Source organism: Sesamum indicum, unplaced genomic scaffold (assembly GCF_000512975.1).
Source record: "Sesamum indicum cultivar Zhongzhi No. 13 unplaced genomic scaffold, S_indicum_v1.0 scaffold00223, whole genome shotgun sequence".
Lineage (NCBI taxonomy): Eukaryota > Viridiplantae > Streptophyta > Magnoliopsida > Lamiales > Pedaliaceae > Sesamum > Sesamum indicum.
Genome location: NW_011628117.1, coordinates 80,673 through 100,649, shown reverse-complemented (window position 1 = coordinate 100,649; position 19,977 = coordinate 80,673). Strand labels below are relative to the sequence as shown.

General features: G+C 34.3%; 1 protein-coding gene across 1 annotated transcript in view; it reads right to left on the bottom strand.

Moving 5' to 3' along the window:
• LOC105179852 (protein ROS1-like) overlaps positions 1-2,133 on the bottom strand; it is a 6,969-nt gene extending 4,836 nt beyond the window's left edge. The window contains exons 1-4 of the mRNA XM_020691454.1: positions 2,018-2,133; positions 652-1,875; positions 190-513; positions 3-55 (exon numbers count right to left, since the gene is read on the bottom strand). Of these exons, the coding sequence (XP_020547113.1) occupies positions 3-55; positions 190-513; positions 652-664 (390 nt within the window). The 5' untranslated portion in view covers positions 665-1,875; positions 2,018-2,133. The remainder of the gene's footprint in view (positions 1-2; positions 56-189; positions 514-651; positions 1,876-2,017) is intronic.
• Between the last annotated feature and the right edge of the window lie 17,844 nt (positions 2,134-19,977).

Genomic DNA, 19,977 nt, shown 5'->3' with positions numbered 1-19,977 from the left:
GCCCCCACTATAGAATCCACCACGGAACCTTTCCAATGGGAAAAATGCATTTCACCTGAGAAATTCATCATTTTATCCTATAATGTTAATTGTCTCAGAAGTAATACATGTTTCTCAAGTGCATAATCGCAAACTGACTAGAGATAAAATAAACTAAGACAAGATGAACTAACACTGCACAAGAAGTACCTTGTATAAGTTGCATGATGGAAATGAATGATTTTACTTGATCGTATAACGATATCCTCTCCTTCTCCCATCTTTCTCTTTCCCATTCATCATCTTCTTCAAGGCCTTTAGAATCTTGATTATACATCAAGACTTTCCATTCTCTCACTGTCTTTTCATCAAGATCGACTTTCGGTATTGATTGCATTTTAGGCCTGAGACGAACTAAACATTTTTTACTTTTGCTGCACACTAGAGATTTCGTATTTTGTTTTCTACTTCTTGGATGCTTTGAAATCATAAGAACTGGTATGGCCATCTTTTTCAGAACACTTTTCTTCGGCCCTGCACCATGTAGGAAGTACAAAAAACAATTAGGATACATGTTAAAATAATATAGACTTGACTAATAATCACATAAAGGGTAAAACAAATTCCATGTCACTATTACTTAACAGAACTTCAAGAAGCAACATTATACACCTTCTTTGCACATTTGTGTTGATGGACAGCAGCATACTAGTTTCTTTTCTTCGCTCGTGTTGGTTTTCTCAACGTGCTTTCCAACCTGTTTTCTCCTATGATAAACAAGAAACAGCTTTCTCACCACCTGTTTCCTCCTCCTTTGATAAACAAGAAGCTCCGTTCTGACCGCCTGTTTCCTCCTCCTTTGATAAACAAGAAGCTCCTTTCTGACCGCCTGTTTCCTCCTCCTTAAACAAGAAGCTCCTTTCTGACCGCCTGTTTCCTCCTCCTTTGATAAACAAGAAGCTCCTTTCTGACCGCCGGTTTCCTCCTCCTTTGATAAACAAGAAGCTCCTTTCTGACCGCTGGTTTCCTCCTCCTTTGATAAACAAGAAGCTCCTTTCTGAGCTGTTTCCTACAATAAACAAGGACATCCTGCCTTTTCGTCCTATGATAAACAAGGACATCCTGCATGCAGCCAAATTTATTTTCAGTTATTTTTACAGCATGTTCCTGCTCTTCAATCGACCAAACAGAAACGTCAGAGGCTGATTTGTCATCAATGTTATGGCAGACGTCCTCATGATTTGCATCAATCATCAAATCACTCTGTCCCTTTCTTTTAACCATTTCCATCTCATCATTTAGTGATCTCTGACAGGATTTCTTGTCAGGTTCTTTACAATCATAAGTAAATTGTTCTGTTTCCAGATTGGACGATTTGCCAGAGACGCGTAGTACTTGAAGCACATCTTCAGGTTGCTCAGTTTGACATTTAGGATGCTTTGTAGTTACAGTGCCCGGAGAATTGGGTGCCAGAATATCGTCTGGTTGAACATAAAAAAAATCCACTTTAGGTGCCAGATTCCCTGTTCCACGTCTCATGATCAGCATCTTGTCGATTCCTGCGTCATATTTTCTGCTTCTTTTTCCAAAAACAGGGCCCTCGGGGGTTTTTATGTCTGTGAAAATGTTAGTATCACCTTTTTCACTCCCCAAGCACGAAATTTCATCTTTGTTTTCATCATCAGGAAACCCAAAAATGCTGCCTACTTTTGCCAAATGGGTTCCTGGTGATGAAGTTTTGTTTTTCTTTAATTAAAATTTATAAGGAGACAAGAGTTGTGGATCCTGTTCCAGTAAGAGAAATTAACATTTTAAGCTGAATTTTGAGTGACTAACCATCATTGTTCATGTAATCTTTTGGCTCGTGCTTGCATTTCCCCCATTTTCTTTTGTACCCTATAAACACAAAAGGCAAAAGGCGTCAATAATTTACACTGAAAACGGTCATATTAGCATGGTCGGTGTCAACTTGTGATTGCATGCTGCTTAAAGTTTACATAGAACAGGAGAAATTCCTCTATGAACAAGATAATCTTACTCTTCGAAAAGTCGCGAGATGACTCCACCCGCGCCGGGGTTTCTACTAAACTAATGCTCTCGTCTGAACTCCTCCTCATTTTTCCACTGCTATATTCTCAATTTTTGCTTCTTACACTCACCTTAAAGACAAGATCACAAGAATCGATAAGTAACCTTAAACTAGTACATGCAATAGCTAATTTGTACTGAACACAAAAATCTTTTCCAAGAACTGATTTTGCATGCATGTCTCAAGTAAGACAGTGAAGGCTACATCGAACAAACAAAACCACACATATAGAACACAGATCATTCGCATTAGCAGCAAAAAGGTCACAAACATGAAAAAAAATCTCAAAAAACTTTACCATCTTAGAAGGAAAAAATGGAGAGGAGAAAGCTTTCTTTTTGGGAAGAAGAAGAAGAAAAATGGAGAGAAGAAGGGAAGAAGAAAATGGAGAGAAGAAATCTGACTTTGCCCTTTGACTTGGAGCAGTCTCTGCAGATTATACTATTTTCAATTAGCTCACCGAGGTTTCCCCAAATTTATAAATCTCTCTAATCATTTAAAACATTATAAATACATTATAATATTTGATAAAATTATATAATTTTTTAATTAATTAATAAAATTATCAATTTTATCCGTACGATATTTTTTTCTTTTCTTTAAAAAAATTAAAAAATTAGACTGATGGATGGAAAAAATTAAAAAAATTATCAATTTAATCTATAAAAAATTAAAAAAAAAATTAAACAATAAATAAAAATATAGTTTTTAATTCACAAGGCATTTTGACCGTTCACCGTGAAAAAATGGATGAAATCTTAACGGATTGAGCTAATTGGTAGACTACCGTTAAAATTAGGGGATATTCTTAATTATGGTAAATCTCAAGAGAGTTCGTTGTAATTTATTTTTGTAAAAAAAAAAAAAATCTCCAATTTATCCACTTTTCCCAAAACGTATAAGTACAACATATTTGGCATGTGGTTGATTTTTTTTAAGAACTGTACGGAAATCCAATCACACGTCTATTGTACTTGTCATATTATTTGTTCAGGTCCGGCTAAATCTAATTTGAGATAGAAATTCCCAAAATTTAATTTAGTGCGAGGATTGTACAATTAATTATGATATAATTGATTAAAGAAAATATAATTAATTACATTTAGACTCCTTCTAAAATGAGAAATTACACTTTTCTCCAAAAAATTTTAAAATAACACTTACATCTCCTCCAAAAAATTTTCATTTATATTGACCTCCTTCCATTATGCTTGAACAAAAAATATTGATATTAGCCAAAAAGTAGATAAAATTTTTATTTCATTGCTCATTCCATATCCTGCTGTAGTATTTGTATATTTATAAATATATGTAAAGTGAAAAGAGTGTAAATGTAATAAAATATACTCACAAATTATAGCAAATGGATATAAAGTAGTCATGTGAATGAAAAAAACTAGTTAGTTTTTGTACTTTTTCTTAACTTCCTATATATTGAGTGAAAGCTTCTTTCCTATTTATGAAGTGAAGTTAATATTATTGTTCCATCTATTTTTTAAGAATTTCTTGTTCGAGTACCCTTCTAGTGCTTCAGGAAATATATGAAACAATAGTGTTCATCTCAACCAATATATAGGAAGGAAAAAAAAGTACAAAAGTCTGACTAGTTTTTTCATCCATAAATGGCTACTTATTGTCCAATGTTTATAATTCGAGAATAATATTTTATTATAATTATACCTTTTTAACTTTATATATATTATATTTATCCTTGTATAAGAATATTACTTAAAAAATATTAAATGAAGGATAAAATTAGAAATTTATATAATTATTTTTTTAATATTTTTCATTTGAATCCTGATGGAAGGGTGTCAAATGTAAACAAAATATTTTAGCCAAAATATGTTTAAATATGATCCATTAAGAAAATGATCAACTGAAAAGTTTATGGTATTCAAATCTCATAAATGCGACCTTAGCCAACAAAGCTCAACTCATACATGTTGATGTGTACCAGGAATTTGGCAACACCACAAGGGTTGAAGGATTTTCAAGAAAAATTCTAAAATTATTGAGACTAACCCTGCAAAATAGAGGTTAACACTCGAATACTTAGGTTAGTAACAAATTAAAGAAGAAATAAAAAAAAAAAACTTGAAATAAAGTGAGAGTGATAAATATTGTTGGAATGCAAAATATATGCTTGAAATATCCTGAAAATCGAGGCACAATGATGCAAGAAAGTGAGAGTTTGAGAATAAGTGTTGATGCTGAATCTTGTCCCCAGAAACGTACACAAGACCTTTATTTATACGCTTATATAGAGTTGGATATAAGGTCAAAGTTTCATGCGCCATTAGAAAGCTCTTTGATTCAGCTTTCATCCGGAACAAACTGTTGCTGATTTGGATAAGTATTGAGCGGGATACATGAGTTGGACTAAATCCTATCAAATCTCCCTATAATTTTGGAAATTGGTTATTCTTAGATCTTCCAGCTCATTACTTACCGATTTACCTAGCACCACCTAGAGATAATTTTAGGGTGACATATACAAATGTGTTGGCAAGCTATATGACGTATTCTCTCAACTGTATAATGACGTGTCCGGCTGATATGGGCTTATTTCTTGGGCCTGCCAGTTCAATAAAGCAGCAGGTAAGCCTATGGGCCACTATTCGGATTGCTCATGGGTTTTTATCCATCCTGCTGATGGGTTCTTAGTCGACTGGGCTATTATGCCTAACTTGTGGGCTTGATCCAATAATTTTAAGGGGCATCATCACTCCCCCCACTCTAGGAATGCAAGCCGTAGAGTAGGAATGCTGGAATAGGTAAGATGTCCTGCAAAAAGTAGAAAAAATTTCCTGCTCATCAGCAGGATGAATCCTGTTAAGCTTCTAGAGTAATGCTGAGTGGCTGAAGAACTCTTCGCCAAAGAGTATTATAAGTTCTTGCTCCTGCAGGGCAGCACAAATGCTTGGCTGAAAAAATACTCAATTAATTAACAATGTTCCCTCTTTTTTGCTGTAAAAACTTGAATTTTAAATTTGTATCTATAAAAACAAGAGATAACCATTAATTTCTAATGATTTCTAAGAAGAATGAGAAGGGTCTCCCTAAAAGTTCGCACATTCATAGGGAGAAACGGAAGTCAGCTAGAGTCTTGAGTCTATTCCATAATAAATCATATATATATGAGGAATTTACCCTTTGTTTTTACCATGCACATTCTAAGGTAAAAAGAAATCTTTTCTCCCCTAACTTATTCACATCTGAAATTAGGGGAATATCTAACTCTTCGATTTCGCAGGTTTCAGTCTTTTCCCTATTATCATCTCGTTGTATTTCCATCTCTAGGTAAATCTCCTGCTCTTATTGAAAAAAGTTTTAATCAAGTCTGGAGAAGGGTTAGATGAACGAGCAATAAAAAATTTCATGATTGATCTCGCACCTCTTTTTGATACTTCCAACTCGGACCCTTCTCCACGAAACTTGACCCAAAAGCAGGTCTATACCCATGCATTGTATAGTAAATTTTCTAAGCGTAATAATATCTACAAGTTAGTATGAAAGGGAACAAACTTTATTTAATAAAACCGTGTAAAACAACTAAATTTTGAACGTTCTCATAATTCCACCAAACTTGGCCCAAGCGTAGGTCTAAATCCATGCATTTTTATGGTAAAGTTTTTAACCATAATTATAACTACATGTTAGTATGAAAGGAAAACAAACTTTGTTTAATAAAACATAGGTCTAAACCCTACATTGCAAAATGGCGAGGTCATTGTTCGACCAACTTTGGATGCTATCCGTGATTGGTCCCGGTGATGAAAATCGACGGCCGTTGTGTATTTTCTAGAGATATAACCATATTTTCATCATTTGAAAGAATTTGTCTCATCGATTTGGTTGGTATTATGAGAGGTCACGGGCACCAAAAATGAATTTTTCTTTTTCTAGTTCAAATCAATTGCTGATATGGAAGATTTTATTGAAGGTGGACCATGGTTGTTCCAGGATCAACCCATTGTATTTTAGAAATGGGAGCTAGGCATGGCGATCCGAAAACTCAAGCACACCCAGGTTCCGGTCTGGATCAAATTAAGGCACCTTCCCGTGGAGCTTTGGACAACGGAAGGGTTAAGCACAGTGGCAAGTGGAGTGGGGAAGCCACTATATTCACATGCAATCACGAGATCATGCACAAGACTGGATTTTGATCGTGTGTGTGTGATGCTAGACATTAGTTCGAAACTGTCAAAGCACATTATTATCATGACCCCTGGACGAGGAAGGGGTGTAATCGCGCAAAGTTGATGTCGAGTATGAATGGGTTCCTCCAAAATGTATGGGATGTATGAGTTTGGGTCACTCGGTTAAGGATTGTATGCTGACTAGTCCGGCGTAACCTCATAAGCCATCGGTTACCGTTTATGTTCCTAAGGCTACTACCTCCAGCACGTCAAGACCTTCAAGGGAGGAGGGTACTTCACGACAGACACAAGGTCCTCCATTTGAACCGTCTCGGCCTCCGAGGGAGGGGGAGGCCCCACAGCCATCAGAAGCACGTGATAGACCCACCTGAAGTGGGGATGCGGTACACAAAGATAATGGTAAGGCACTAGTCAATTATAATATATTTGATGCTTTACATCTCCTTTATGACACAGATGATATTCCACGAGGTCCTAAGCCAAGCAACCCTGAGAATGGCTATGTTGAACGCAACAATGTGGAATGTTTGTGGTCTGAATAAAAGGGACCATCAGCTAGCAGTGAAGGATCTCGTTGCTTATTTTATGTTACATTTTCTTGGTCTTCTTGAAACATGAGTTCGCATGAGTAATATTCCTTGTATTCAATCTTCATTATTACCTCATCGGAAATGGCTTGTGGATTATGTTTCGGTGGGTAACCCTATCTGGCTTGCATGGAACGATGATTTTATTGATGTTGATGTGCTGGATTTGGTTCCTCAATATACACACTGATCTGTTAGTATTAGAGGAATCCATGAGTCTGTTCATATTACTATTATCTATGGAGCTAATGAATTGACCGATCGCCGTGATTTATGGGGTTGTTTGAGGATGCTTGCCACTCAGTTTGCAGATAGCCTGTGGCTAGTTAAGGGTAATTTTTGTAGCACCCTATAGGTACTAGTGCTATATCTTCCCTAAAAGTCATACTTGAAGTAATCGATGTGTTTCTGTATATAAATGCACATAATCATCTAATCAATATGCATAAGTAACCCCAATGTCATAACAGGCATAATCAACCCACAACATTATATATACATGTCAAACACCACAAGGTGATCCATTACAAGTAATCCCCACTCTTTTCCGTTCTCATTATACAAACAAAATGTGATTTGTATTTTAACTGACAATGAGGAGAAAATCGCATACTGGCCCGACCTGCCTGAATATGGTGTTTAGACCTTGCCTTCGACAGGCAGACACCTCAAAGTTTCTCTTGAAAGAAAATGTCAGCAGAGGGATGAACCTGCCACTCAATAAGTAAATAACCAGCCCTATCTATATATGTATATCAAATACAGCCCAAGTAGGATAAGTAGGCAACATGCATGAAATACAGTCAATTTAATTCCAACATAATCAGCTGTATTACACCACATAGCTATCTCACAATAAGATTATCAAGTAAACTTCATTTTCCCTAGTTTGCTTACCAGAAAGTGATATCGTATTTTTTCCGTCAACTCAATCGCACCGTTATATAAATGCAAGTGAATCCCCTTGACAGCCGGCTCATCAATCTCATTTCGCATCATAGCTCCTTTATATCGCAGCATCGCTCTTTTCATATCACAGCATCGCTCTTTCCATATCATATTTTTTTTCATATCGCAGCATTTCTTTCTCATATCGCATCATAGCTCTTTTCATTTCATTTCACCTTACATGCTTTTCAACACATCAAGGGGGTATTTATACCACAATTATATTCAATTTCCACCATTCCCTCATTTCCACATATCACCATTTTTATAAGCAACTAGTAACGTAAAATCATATATCAATAAATTCTCATTCCAGATATCCACAACACATCAAACAACAAACATAATATTTCAACGTATTTCCTCATTCCACGTACACAATACCAATCAAATCAAATCATCCATCACTCATATATTTTCAGATAAATCAATGTCAGCATGAACCACAAATTTATATATCAGTAATACCACAAATAAGTTGAACGTATATAGATAATACTAATTATTTGCTTACCTAGACTTCACAACGCTTTTGTCTACTCAATCAATAATTGTCAGTCCTTTCACCTTACACCCTTATCCTATAATGAGTTACACCACACAATTAATATATCGAGAATATCGTAATTTCTTTAAGTATAATATTAAATACTATTCGTACAATTTTTAATAATTCTTTAATATTTCATTTCTATTAAAATATAAATCTTTGTTCTAGTTCTTCTTAATAACTAGACACTCTAGGCCTCATAAAGACATTTATAATTTATCAAGTAATTCATAGGAATTCATTTAACCAAATCACTTATATATTTATAACTATCATTTTTAATAACATCCTTAGATTAAGTTATCATTAAAAACCTCATTTTTCTTCTTTAATAACATATTATTTCTTAAATATAATTTTTGAAATATTTCTACGAATTTTCTATCAATCCCTTGCTACTATATAATTTAATTAAATAATAATACATAGAATTGCGTATTTGGTTAATAATTCCAATGGAATTGTATAAATTAGCTATAGCAATATACAAATCTAATAAATTTAACAATCTAATTAATGAACGATATCATTTTTATATCCGATTTGATGTTGAATTCGACACTATTTTAAATAGTCAAACTCATAATATCTTTGTATAATTTAATTATATATAATTAATTTTTAACAACATAGTAAAATTAAAAAAATTATAAAATTAATATTGTATTAATTTAAAAAATTATAATTAAGTGTACAAATATAATAGTGTAAATTTTTGTACCATTGTAAAAAATACAAGAAGTATACATTTATTCCTGGCAACCCGGTACCGGCGCATCTGATTATATTGAAGAATTTCTTTGTTGCGCTTGTTGTCGTGCACGTGTTTGCGCCCAATCCATCTCGTTGTGAATCTGTGTTGTTTGATTTCGGCCATGGCGCGAAGAGATGCGAATAGTAGCATCGTTGACCAACTCAAATACCGGTACATCCCAATAATCTTCGTAATGCACAGGTTCAAATGACCTAGAATATATATTCTTATAAGCAATTATATCGTAATAATCCTTCACCATTGATGCAGCATTAATCATGAATGCAGCACATACCATTTGCGCGTGACTGGAAGGAATACCAAATTGAGTCCATTTGCCGCAAGAACATTCTCGATTCGCAATTTTGACAACATGGGTGTTGACTCCATGTGCACTGTGACGTCTTATAACAACTGAGGCAGACTGTTGGAACTGATAGTATTTGGTGACGGTATGCTCAACAAAATTTTAATGCCAATGTGTGAACATCCTATGTGCAAAATTCGTCCACAGTTGGTTGTTGGCCAACATTACAGAACTTCTCGCTAACCTCTCACAGAAATAATGGACATTTCACTGAAACATCATCTCAGCAATTGCTGTCAACGGTAGGTGGCGAGCGCCTTTCAATACTCTATATATGTATTCCGACATATTTTTCGTCAGAATTCTGCATCGCCATCCACCGTCATGAGATGCTGTCCATTTTTCCTTGTCGATCCTATCTAACCACTGAAACGCATCTAGTTTCTGGCTCTTTATCTCCTCCATAATGCGATTGAATTTTCTGATCTGATATTCAGAGCCAGCTTTCCAACAAAGATCCTTCAACACAATATTTTTTTATTTACTGTTGAAATTGCAACACACATGCCGCAAGCAATACCAATGCACGCGTTAGGTGGCACGAAATCCGGACATTCACGTAGCACTCTGGTGATAATGCATGGCGGTCAGAAATAAGGCAGATACCCCGTCTCCCTCATATAATATGTCTGCTCAATTGTCTAAGAAACCACTTTCAAGATAAATGTGATTCTTCATCGATCCATGGCAACAACAATCAACATCTTGTGCTTGTACTTTGTGTATAGATGGGTCCCGTCTACACTGATAAGTTTGCGACAATGTTGGAACCGTTCAATACACAGCTTGAACGCCCAGAATATGTATCCTATCACATATGCACCGGTTGATGTGTTGCGGGCTTTGTGTTGCCATTCAACAATCGTTCCTAGATTATACTTTTGGAGAGATCCCAAGTATTTGGGTAGCTTTTGAACCGAGCTCTCCCATGTGCCATAAACCATCTCACATGCCATCTTCAAACTGTACCATGCCTTTTGGTGTATGGTATGTCGTATCCTATATGGTCTTTCACAGTTTGGATGCCATCCTTTCAAATAGGATTTTATGGATTTTATGGATGCCATCCTATATGTACAAGAAATCCTACATCAAATAGGATTTTATGGAGTTTACAAGTGTGGGCGCCTTCAATTAAATCAACATCTCATCACTGCATTAGTGGAGAGGTGGCGATCGGAGACGCACACTTTTCATTTTCGTGTGTGTAGGGGAAGCCACAATTACCCTACAAGATATTCAAATAATATGGGCACTCCCAATAGACGGCAAACCGGTGAGTGGAATTGATCTCGACTGCACAACACAACAATGGCAGGAACATTGCCTTACTTACTTAGGCTTTAGCCCGGATGCAAATGCATTGAAAGGCTCAAGACTACAGACATCCTCAATTACATCTCATTTGGTGGCAGTTGATATCACTTATAACACTCCCCACGACCTCGTTGTCTAGTACGCCCGTGCTGTTGCATTGGAGGGATTGATGTGCCCAAATTCCTCAGGTAACTATGTATTATTACTATATCTCTCAAAATTAGAAAATATAGAAACAACGAGAAACTATAGTTGGGGGAGTGCTGTGCTAGCATTTTTATATAGCTAATTATGCAATGCTAGCACAAAAGGCAAAGCGGCAATTGGTGGCGCGCTGCAATTGCTACAGGTAAAATTTACTTAATAACTCTTACACAATTTTTTTGCTATTAATATTAATTAATAACACATATTTGTATTGTTCGTGCAGATTTGGGCATGTTCACGGATTACTCCACTTTGCCCTGGACTTGGTGCTCAGCAACTATTTATGGGCCAAGTCCAAATGGACAACAATCGCTGGCTCCCACCAGCACCATGTATGGTGCTACTTGGAATTGTCAGCACACTTTCACCCGAATAGTACGGGGAACTGTACGAGTCATACGTGAAATACTAGATGAGATGCAGGCGGATCAGGTAACTTAATTTTACTATTCTACGTATATTTATACCGTGAATTAAATGCGTATTAATTTATATCTTTTTATTTATTACAATTCATATGGCAGCCGTATGACATGGACTCGAATGTCATTATGGCTTACGCCGATGAATTAAACCCCCAATTGTGGAGGTCATCATGTCCATTGATAATCTACGCGATAGTTGAAATGCATCATCCTGTACAGGTTGTTCACCAATTCGGGATGATGCAAAATGTACCAGAATCGACGGATACCCGGGATGAGCCTCCATCAGATTTCCCGTAAAAATCACACGGGCATAGATTGGTACCTGCAAAGATGATATGACACGGTTGTACAGAGACCACCCATTTCGAATAGAAGGGAAACAGAACGAGGTTATTGGGAATGGTACTACAACATAATAAGAAATTTTGTGTCGTCATCTACTGATAGACTTGTAGAAAGCAGGTACCAACCTGGAGAAACACCTATGTTGCAAGTTGTGGTACATGGTTATATAATATTACATATTTTATTTCAGATTTTTTTTATCAACACAAGGCTCATTATTTTTCTACAATTTTCAGGCAAATGAGGTGAATGCCCATGAAACTTTATGTCGATCTAGACCACTAAATATTGAAGGATATAGTCAATTGTTGGATAGATTTGAACATGGGTTACATATTATCAACAAAGCGATAACCCAACAGCCACAACAAATTGTTTCTCCATCCGATGATGCTCCCACAACATCCCACAAGTAAAGAAAAAGTTCTAGCCGAATGTCTATTGGTTCAGTTGAACGTCATGATATTGGGGTGGATATAGCTGGTCCTTCTACAGTATATCCACCTCAAAATTATTACGTGCCTCAACCGCCTCACGATTATTACATGCCTCAACCGTCTCAAGACGAATGGTTTCAATCGACTCCATATATGCCAAACCAAACACAAGATTATTCTCTTCACCTTGGTCTTAGTATTTATCAACCATATGCACAAGGATACAATATTTCACCAATTCCATTTTCATCGTTTGGTGCATATCATGACAATGTGAAGTCTAGTTTCGCGACAACATCAAGTCGGTTTGGTGGTGATGAAAATGAGGCGCAAAATGAGCCAGTGCAAAATGTGGGCGAGAAAATAAGAAGACCTCGGCGTCAACGCAATAGACACAATTGTGGAATGGGTGGACATTTTTGACATTTGAAATTGAATACTTCATTGTATTTTTTACAATTGTACAAAATATACAGTATTACATTTGTACACTTAATTGTAATTTTTTAAATTAATACAATGTTAACTTTATAAATTTTTGGATTTTAATATATTTTTAAAAATTATTTATATATAATTAAATTATAAAAAATTATTTAAACAAAAAAAAGGAAAAATAGCCAAGTCGCAATAACTAATCATGACATGGTGTTGTGATTAGAAATCACGACATCAAGTCGCGATCTGTGATGGCGAATTGTGCAGGAAATTGATTTTTGACCATTTTTTATTATCTAGTCGTGATTTTAAAACACGACTAGACATAATAAAATTATAGTATTAAATATAATTATATTAATATAATTTTTTTTATTAATAAAAATTAAATAACTCCTGATATGGATGGGTTACGAGAAGAGATTTTGCGAGAAGCTCATAATGCACCATATGTGATGCACCCTGGTATAGGGGTGGCAGATGAGTCGAGCCGGCTCGACTTTGAGCTCGACTCGAGCTCGAGTCGAGCCAGCTCAATTTGGCTAATAATAAATTATGGTACTTTAATTTATACATTTAATCTTTATATAAAAATAAATTTAATCAACAACTTAGTAAATTATAATTTTTTTATAATTAAAATTATTATTTAATATGACATATATAAACTTTATGTTATATTTTAATATATATTTGTATTACGTTATATTTTTCTTAAATTGACAAGTAATTCACTTATAATTTTTTATTATTTATAAATTTATGTCAAAATTTAGTAATTCTTATGAATTAATCTAAAAATCATAATAATAATAATAATAATAATAACAACAACAACAATAATGATGATGATGATGATGATGGTGGTTGAACAATTCTAATTATTATATTATTATATATATAATGAGATTAAAAAGTTTAATCAATAATTACTATATCTTAAAATCCGGGCACCTGATTCATACGAAATTTAAATATATATAAGACTGTGTCCATTAGATCATATCCGATGGTATGATTTAAATAATCACATGGCCTGATTCAATGATACGCCCTCTTGAATGATTACTCTTATGTTTCGAGTACGATATCTCAACATCCGTATATCCAATAAGTCTAAAATTTTACCAAATGTATTTTTTTGTAAGTTTTATCATATCTAACGGTCTCATCTGAATTTTGATGGCCCGATTAACCCATGTAGTTCAACAATGTAAGATGATAGTTACATCAATATTATACTAACATTTATAAATATATAGATTTTGTAGGTTGTGAACATATATTAATTTCAACTATATCTATGTAAAAATTTTATAATTTGATTTCATGATTTAAAATAATAATAATAATAATATAAATAGTACTAGTAATAATAATAATAATAATAATAATAATAATAATAATAATAATAATAATAATACAAAAAGTCAAAAATCAAAAACCCATCACTTTCTCACTCTTGTTCTCGTTTCTTCTTCCTCTTTCTTTCTCTCTCTGTTTCTTCTCCATTCTTCTCCTCTCTCAATTCTTCCCTAAATCCATCTTAGATCCCTAACCCCAAATTCACGGCAACAAAGACGGCAAGTCGGCAACGAGGATGGCGACGTGTTCGGCGATGAGTACGGCTTCCATCTTTCTCCACTCATTTATTCCCTAAACCCATCTCTTAGAACCCTAGTCCCAAACTCACGGCAACAAGGACGGTAAGTCAGCAACAAGGACGGCGACGAGTACGGCTTTAAGGTAATCCTTATTTCTCTGTTGCATTTGACTTGTTCTTCTTTTTCTTGGGTTTGGGTGTGTTTTTAGCATCTTGTTTAGTTTTTTTTCTTGGGTTTGGGTGTGTTTTTAGGGGACTATGATTTGTTTAATTCTTGTTGTTGTTGTTTGCTTTTGTAAAAGAGTTGTAATGTTGTATGGAAGACCATTATCGATTAGCAAAATTTCTGAAAAATTTTGTATGTAATGTTGTAAAATTCCTCTCCTTCCCACCTCTATTCAGTTGCAATTTCTGGAACAAACTCAAGCTCGAGCTCGAACTCGACAGCTCAAGCTCGAGCTCGAGTTCAAGCTCGGAAATACTGCATCGAGCTCGAGCTCGAGCTCGAGCTCAACAAAAATGGTCGAGCTCGACTCATTGACAGGCCTACCCTGCTACTACAAAAATATATTCAAATTTACGACCTTACTACTGGTGGGAGACAATGAAGAAGGATGTGGTTGAATTTATGACTAAGTGTATGACATGTCAGCAAGTGAAGACTGAACATCAGGCTCCAGGTAAACTGCGACCTCTATCAATACCAGAATAGATGTGGAGAAGATCACTATGGATTTTATCTTAGGGTTGCCACGTACATTCAAAAAGCATGATGTTATTCGGGTAATCGTGGATAGATTGATGAAATCCGCTGGTTTTTTTCTGGTACGAATAACTGATTCTTTGGATAAGTTAGCTGGGTTATACATTCCTAAGATAGTGAGATTACATGGAGTGCCTATATCTATTGTGTCAGATAGAGATTATCGATTCACCTCACGCTTTTGGGGAAGTTTACAAAGGGCGTTGGGCACAAAATTACATTTTAGTACTGCATTTCATCCTCAAACAGATGGGCAGTCAGAAAGAAAGATTCAAACCCTAGAAGATATGATGAGAGCTTACAATGGAGTTTAAGGGCAATTGGGATGATCATCTACCTCTAATGGAGTTTGCATATAATAACAGTTTTCACTCTAGTATCGGTTTGGCCCCATATGAAGCTTTATATGGAAGAAGGTGTTGCAGTCCGATTTGTTGGGATATAGAAGGATTAAGACAACTGGACCGCCCTGAATTGGTGCAGGAAATAGTGGAAAAGGTACAAGTAGTTAAGAAGTGCTTGAAGGCAACACAAGATCGACAAAAAAGTTATGTTGATAAACACCAAAGGGAGATGGAGTATGAAGTAGGTAATAAGGTCTTCCTAAAGATATCTCCTTGGAGGGGAATCTTGAGGTTTGGCAGGCAAGGGAAGCTGAGTCCGAGATATATTGGACCGTATGAAATTATTTTAAAGAATCAGATGACTAGTGTATCGACTAGCATTACAGACAAAGTTGTCACAAATACATTATTTTCCATGTTTCGATGCTGTAATGATATTGATTTGATCCTAGCCACATTATTTGTCAGCCGGAGATAGAGATTTCTGAGGAGTTGACATATGTGGAGCAGCTAGTAGAGATTTTGTATAGCAGCGTAAGTGAAATTGAGAAATAAGGACATGCCGATGGTAAAAGTGAGATGGAGTCATCATTCTCCGAGAGAGGCGGCTTGGGAGGTTGAGGAGCATATGAGAGAGAAATATCCTTATTTATTCCATTGAACGGGTAAGTTAGTTAAATTTCGGGGATGAAATTTTATTAGGAGGGGAGAATTGTGACGTCCGTAGAAATTTTTCACATAATTGAGAGACTAATTGGTAATTATTTAGGAATTTAAATTTAATTAGTAAACAAATTATAGATTGAAGTTGAGATATAATAAAACTTGAACGGATTAAATTGGTGTTTGTTATAATATTTGGGGGTAAATTATATTAACTAAAAAATTAGGAAGGACGTGAAAGGTATTTTAGAAAAGTTTAAACTAAATATATTATAATAATAATAATAATAATAATAATAATAATAATAATAATATATACATAAATGTATATAGTATATAAAAGAGGGGGAGTTGGCACAGCCTTATCCCCCTCTTAATATATATATATATATATATGTAACATGCTTGAAAAAAAAGGAAAGTGGAATACTCATACAGACAAACAGATATTGCGCTACGAATAGAGGTACGCGATGTTTTTTTTTTAATTCATATTAATTTATATATTATGTTATTTAATTAGTTTATTTATTAAATATAGTTTATATTGAGCGAAGTACTATTTAACCAGAGTATTTTACGATTTTGGCTATTCGAATTAGTATCGAAGTAAATATCACATTTGATATAAAAATTATATAATTCATTAATTAAATTATTAGATTTTTTAGCTTTAATTATTATTATAGCTAATTTATACAATTCGTCAGAACAGTTAACCAAATATGTAATTCTATGTATTAATTAAATTATATATTTAACGATAAATTGAAAGAAAATTCATAGAAATATTTCAAAAATTATATTTAAGAAATATTATATTATTAAAGAGGAAAATCAGGTTTCAATGATAATCTCATTTAGGGATGCTATTAAAAACGATAGTTATAAATATATAAGGGGTTTGGTTAAATGAATTCTTATGAATTAGTTGATGAATTAAATATATGTTTGAAAAGTTTAGAAAGTGTACTTATCTAAAATAAATTGAGACAGAGGTTAAACTTCAATATAAATAAAATATTAAAAGATTGATGAAAAATGTATAAACATTATATAATATTTTATTTAGACTTTATGATACTCTATATATATATATATTGATTATACGTATAATACTTTATCATAGGACGTGACACTAAAGTAGAGGGTTGAGCAGTCCCTTGTGAAATCTAAGCATTTTGGGATTTAAGGTAAGTATAGCTAATTTGATTTATATATAATTATATGTGGTGTGTGTAGTATTGTATATTATATATATATATTGGTTTCTTAGATGTTATCATGAACTTGGATTTATATTTATATACGTGGATTTTGTATACTGGTTGTTTATATATTTGGTTGTGGACTATTTGTTGGATTACCTTAATATCGGTGGAGTTGCTACTATGTGTCATATGTGCTTGTAATGAATGAACGTGAGAGTGGTATGATTATGTGATTGTATAATTGGTTGTTGCATAAAATCGAATTGATAAGTTATAACTGAATAAGTAATTATTATAGAGAATGGAATGATGATCGTGATTTGAAATAAAATATGGTGCTTACCTAATTGGGAACATAGTTAATGATTTACGATAATGTGATTGATGATGTGATATGAAAAATAAATGAAATAAGCTAGGTACCATGGCGTGTAGGTACCGGGGTAGGGTGGTGTGGGGATACCATTCTTGTTGTGATGTCCTGTGTTGATATTGCTACACACTAGAGTAGAGAGTGTGGGGATATCACATACAACGGGTATTCTATGCTGTTTATGATATGACGTTGATTAGATGATGATGGCCGGCAAAACCATTGACTAATGTATTCCAATTAGAGTAAGTAGGGCCCTTACTTAATAAGCGATAACGTCAAATATTATATACCGAATTGATGTACAATCGTGGATATGCATTATTCCTTACATATGTTGTTGCTCTATGACGAATATTTGTTAATTGACTTGATTGCATTGTATGTGACTTACAATGTATGTGTATATATATAGAGACTTATTAGCTATGTTTATTGAGTGGACAGCTCATTTCTTGTCACGTACTTTTCACAGAATAGGTCGCACTGATTAGCCACATTGGACTTTGAGTCGTGCTGCTATTCTTATTAGGTAGGTCAGCCGTGACATCTGAAGTCGAAATTTTTGGTTGTTTGATTGTTAAATATTCTAGTCTTTTGCCGAGTTTGTGTTAAAACTTTGGACTATTTTCCTTTGACGTTATGTATATGAGGACATTTGGTGGGGGTAAATATAAATTTTGTGGCAATATCTATTATGCATTGCAATATATATATTATATTGATAAAATAGAATTTATTTTACGGATAATGAATTACTTATAGAATGAGTTCTAATCAAGGAAAGGATGAAATAGTGATAATTAAATGTAGGGAGTAGGGGGTGCTACACATTTTTTGCTCAAAATTTCTAAATTTAACGAAAATTAGCACGTGCAATTCATGTGTTGATGTAAAATTTGAGGATATATTCGTAACTTGCACATATGATTTTTCACTAATTTTCAAACTTCTGGCAAAATGTATCCTCAAATCATAAAATTTACAAAATTAATGAGTCAAATTGCAAATTCTAAATCTTACAAATATGTCACATATCTATAATTACATGACTAAAATTACAATAAGACTTATTGAATTAAATTAATATAGTAAGAATTCATTGGAAATGTGTTTATTGTTTATATTATTATGCCTTATTGCTTTAAAATTGCAACAAGATCCCCAAACCAATAGTACAATCTATGTAGTTGGGTTGCACATTGATTAACAGTTATAAAATCAACTTTTGAGAGTTGGGTCTAAAATGTTTAAAGTTGAGGATCTTGATACAGACATCGAGGGTTCTATTAAGACTTGTACTAAGTGTTGCATTCATTTAGATTTGTGTTGCATTTCATCGACGATAAATGTATGACGTTTGTGCAACTTTAGTGGATAGTTGACGATGGTTATCAAGTCAACCGAACTGGCTCACAAGTTGTCATCATATGTAAGCCTTTGAGGCTTGGTCGGTACATATGACTTCCATTTCTCGGCCTCAATAGTGCTTGATTTAGTCGTTAGACTTGAAGAACCATAACAATCACATGCATGTAATGGTTGTATCTTGGGCTTGATGAAAGATGCCCATGTCTTTAATTTGGTTATTATATGTCTTGGGAAGTGTAGTCAGAATTTAATTAAATGAATTAATTAAATTTGGGCCTAGCAGCTGACTTGGATAGTTAACTAGGGCATTAATATTATTGACTTCCTTTTTTTTTGGTTTTATTGCTTGTCTTGTTGCCTAGTACTAACTTTGTTTTTCTAGCAATATATATTCAAACCGCTTTTCCCTCAAAAAATCTATTCGACTCCTCTTGGGCTTTAAAATTAATTAGGCCAATTTAAAAATCAAATGGACCTTTGCTGGGCTTGAATTGATTTAATTGTTGAATTAAACCAAACCCGATCTATCTAAATAAAGTCCTACCCAATTTTGAGAGTGACTAGGTCAAAAGAGGAGTTCAGACTCCTTCTCTAGGGACCATAACAAGAAATTCATTGACATAGACCAAAAGACCAATGCAATCATCAGTTAACACATTTGATGAAAAGACAATAATTGTGGGTAGAAGGATGAAAACCAAGCAGACCAGTTGGTTGGAGAATTCTCGATTCCATTTTTGCGAATCCTACTTCCAAACCATACAATGAGCGTTTCAAGTGGCAAACATGGCCTGGATCAACAACTTAACCTCTAGGAGTGGTCATATAAATTCCTTCTTGCAAATGACTGTGAAGAAAGTCGTTATTTATATCAATCTGGTGCACGTGCCATCGAAAGTCTATAGCAACAGCCAAGCGAGGCAAACCGTAACAACTTTAGCAATTGGTGAGAAGCTCTTAGTGTAATCAATCTGGGTGTAGCCCTTGGCCACTAGTCGGGCTTTGTATCAATAACAGAATAATCATATTTCAATTTAACT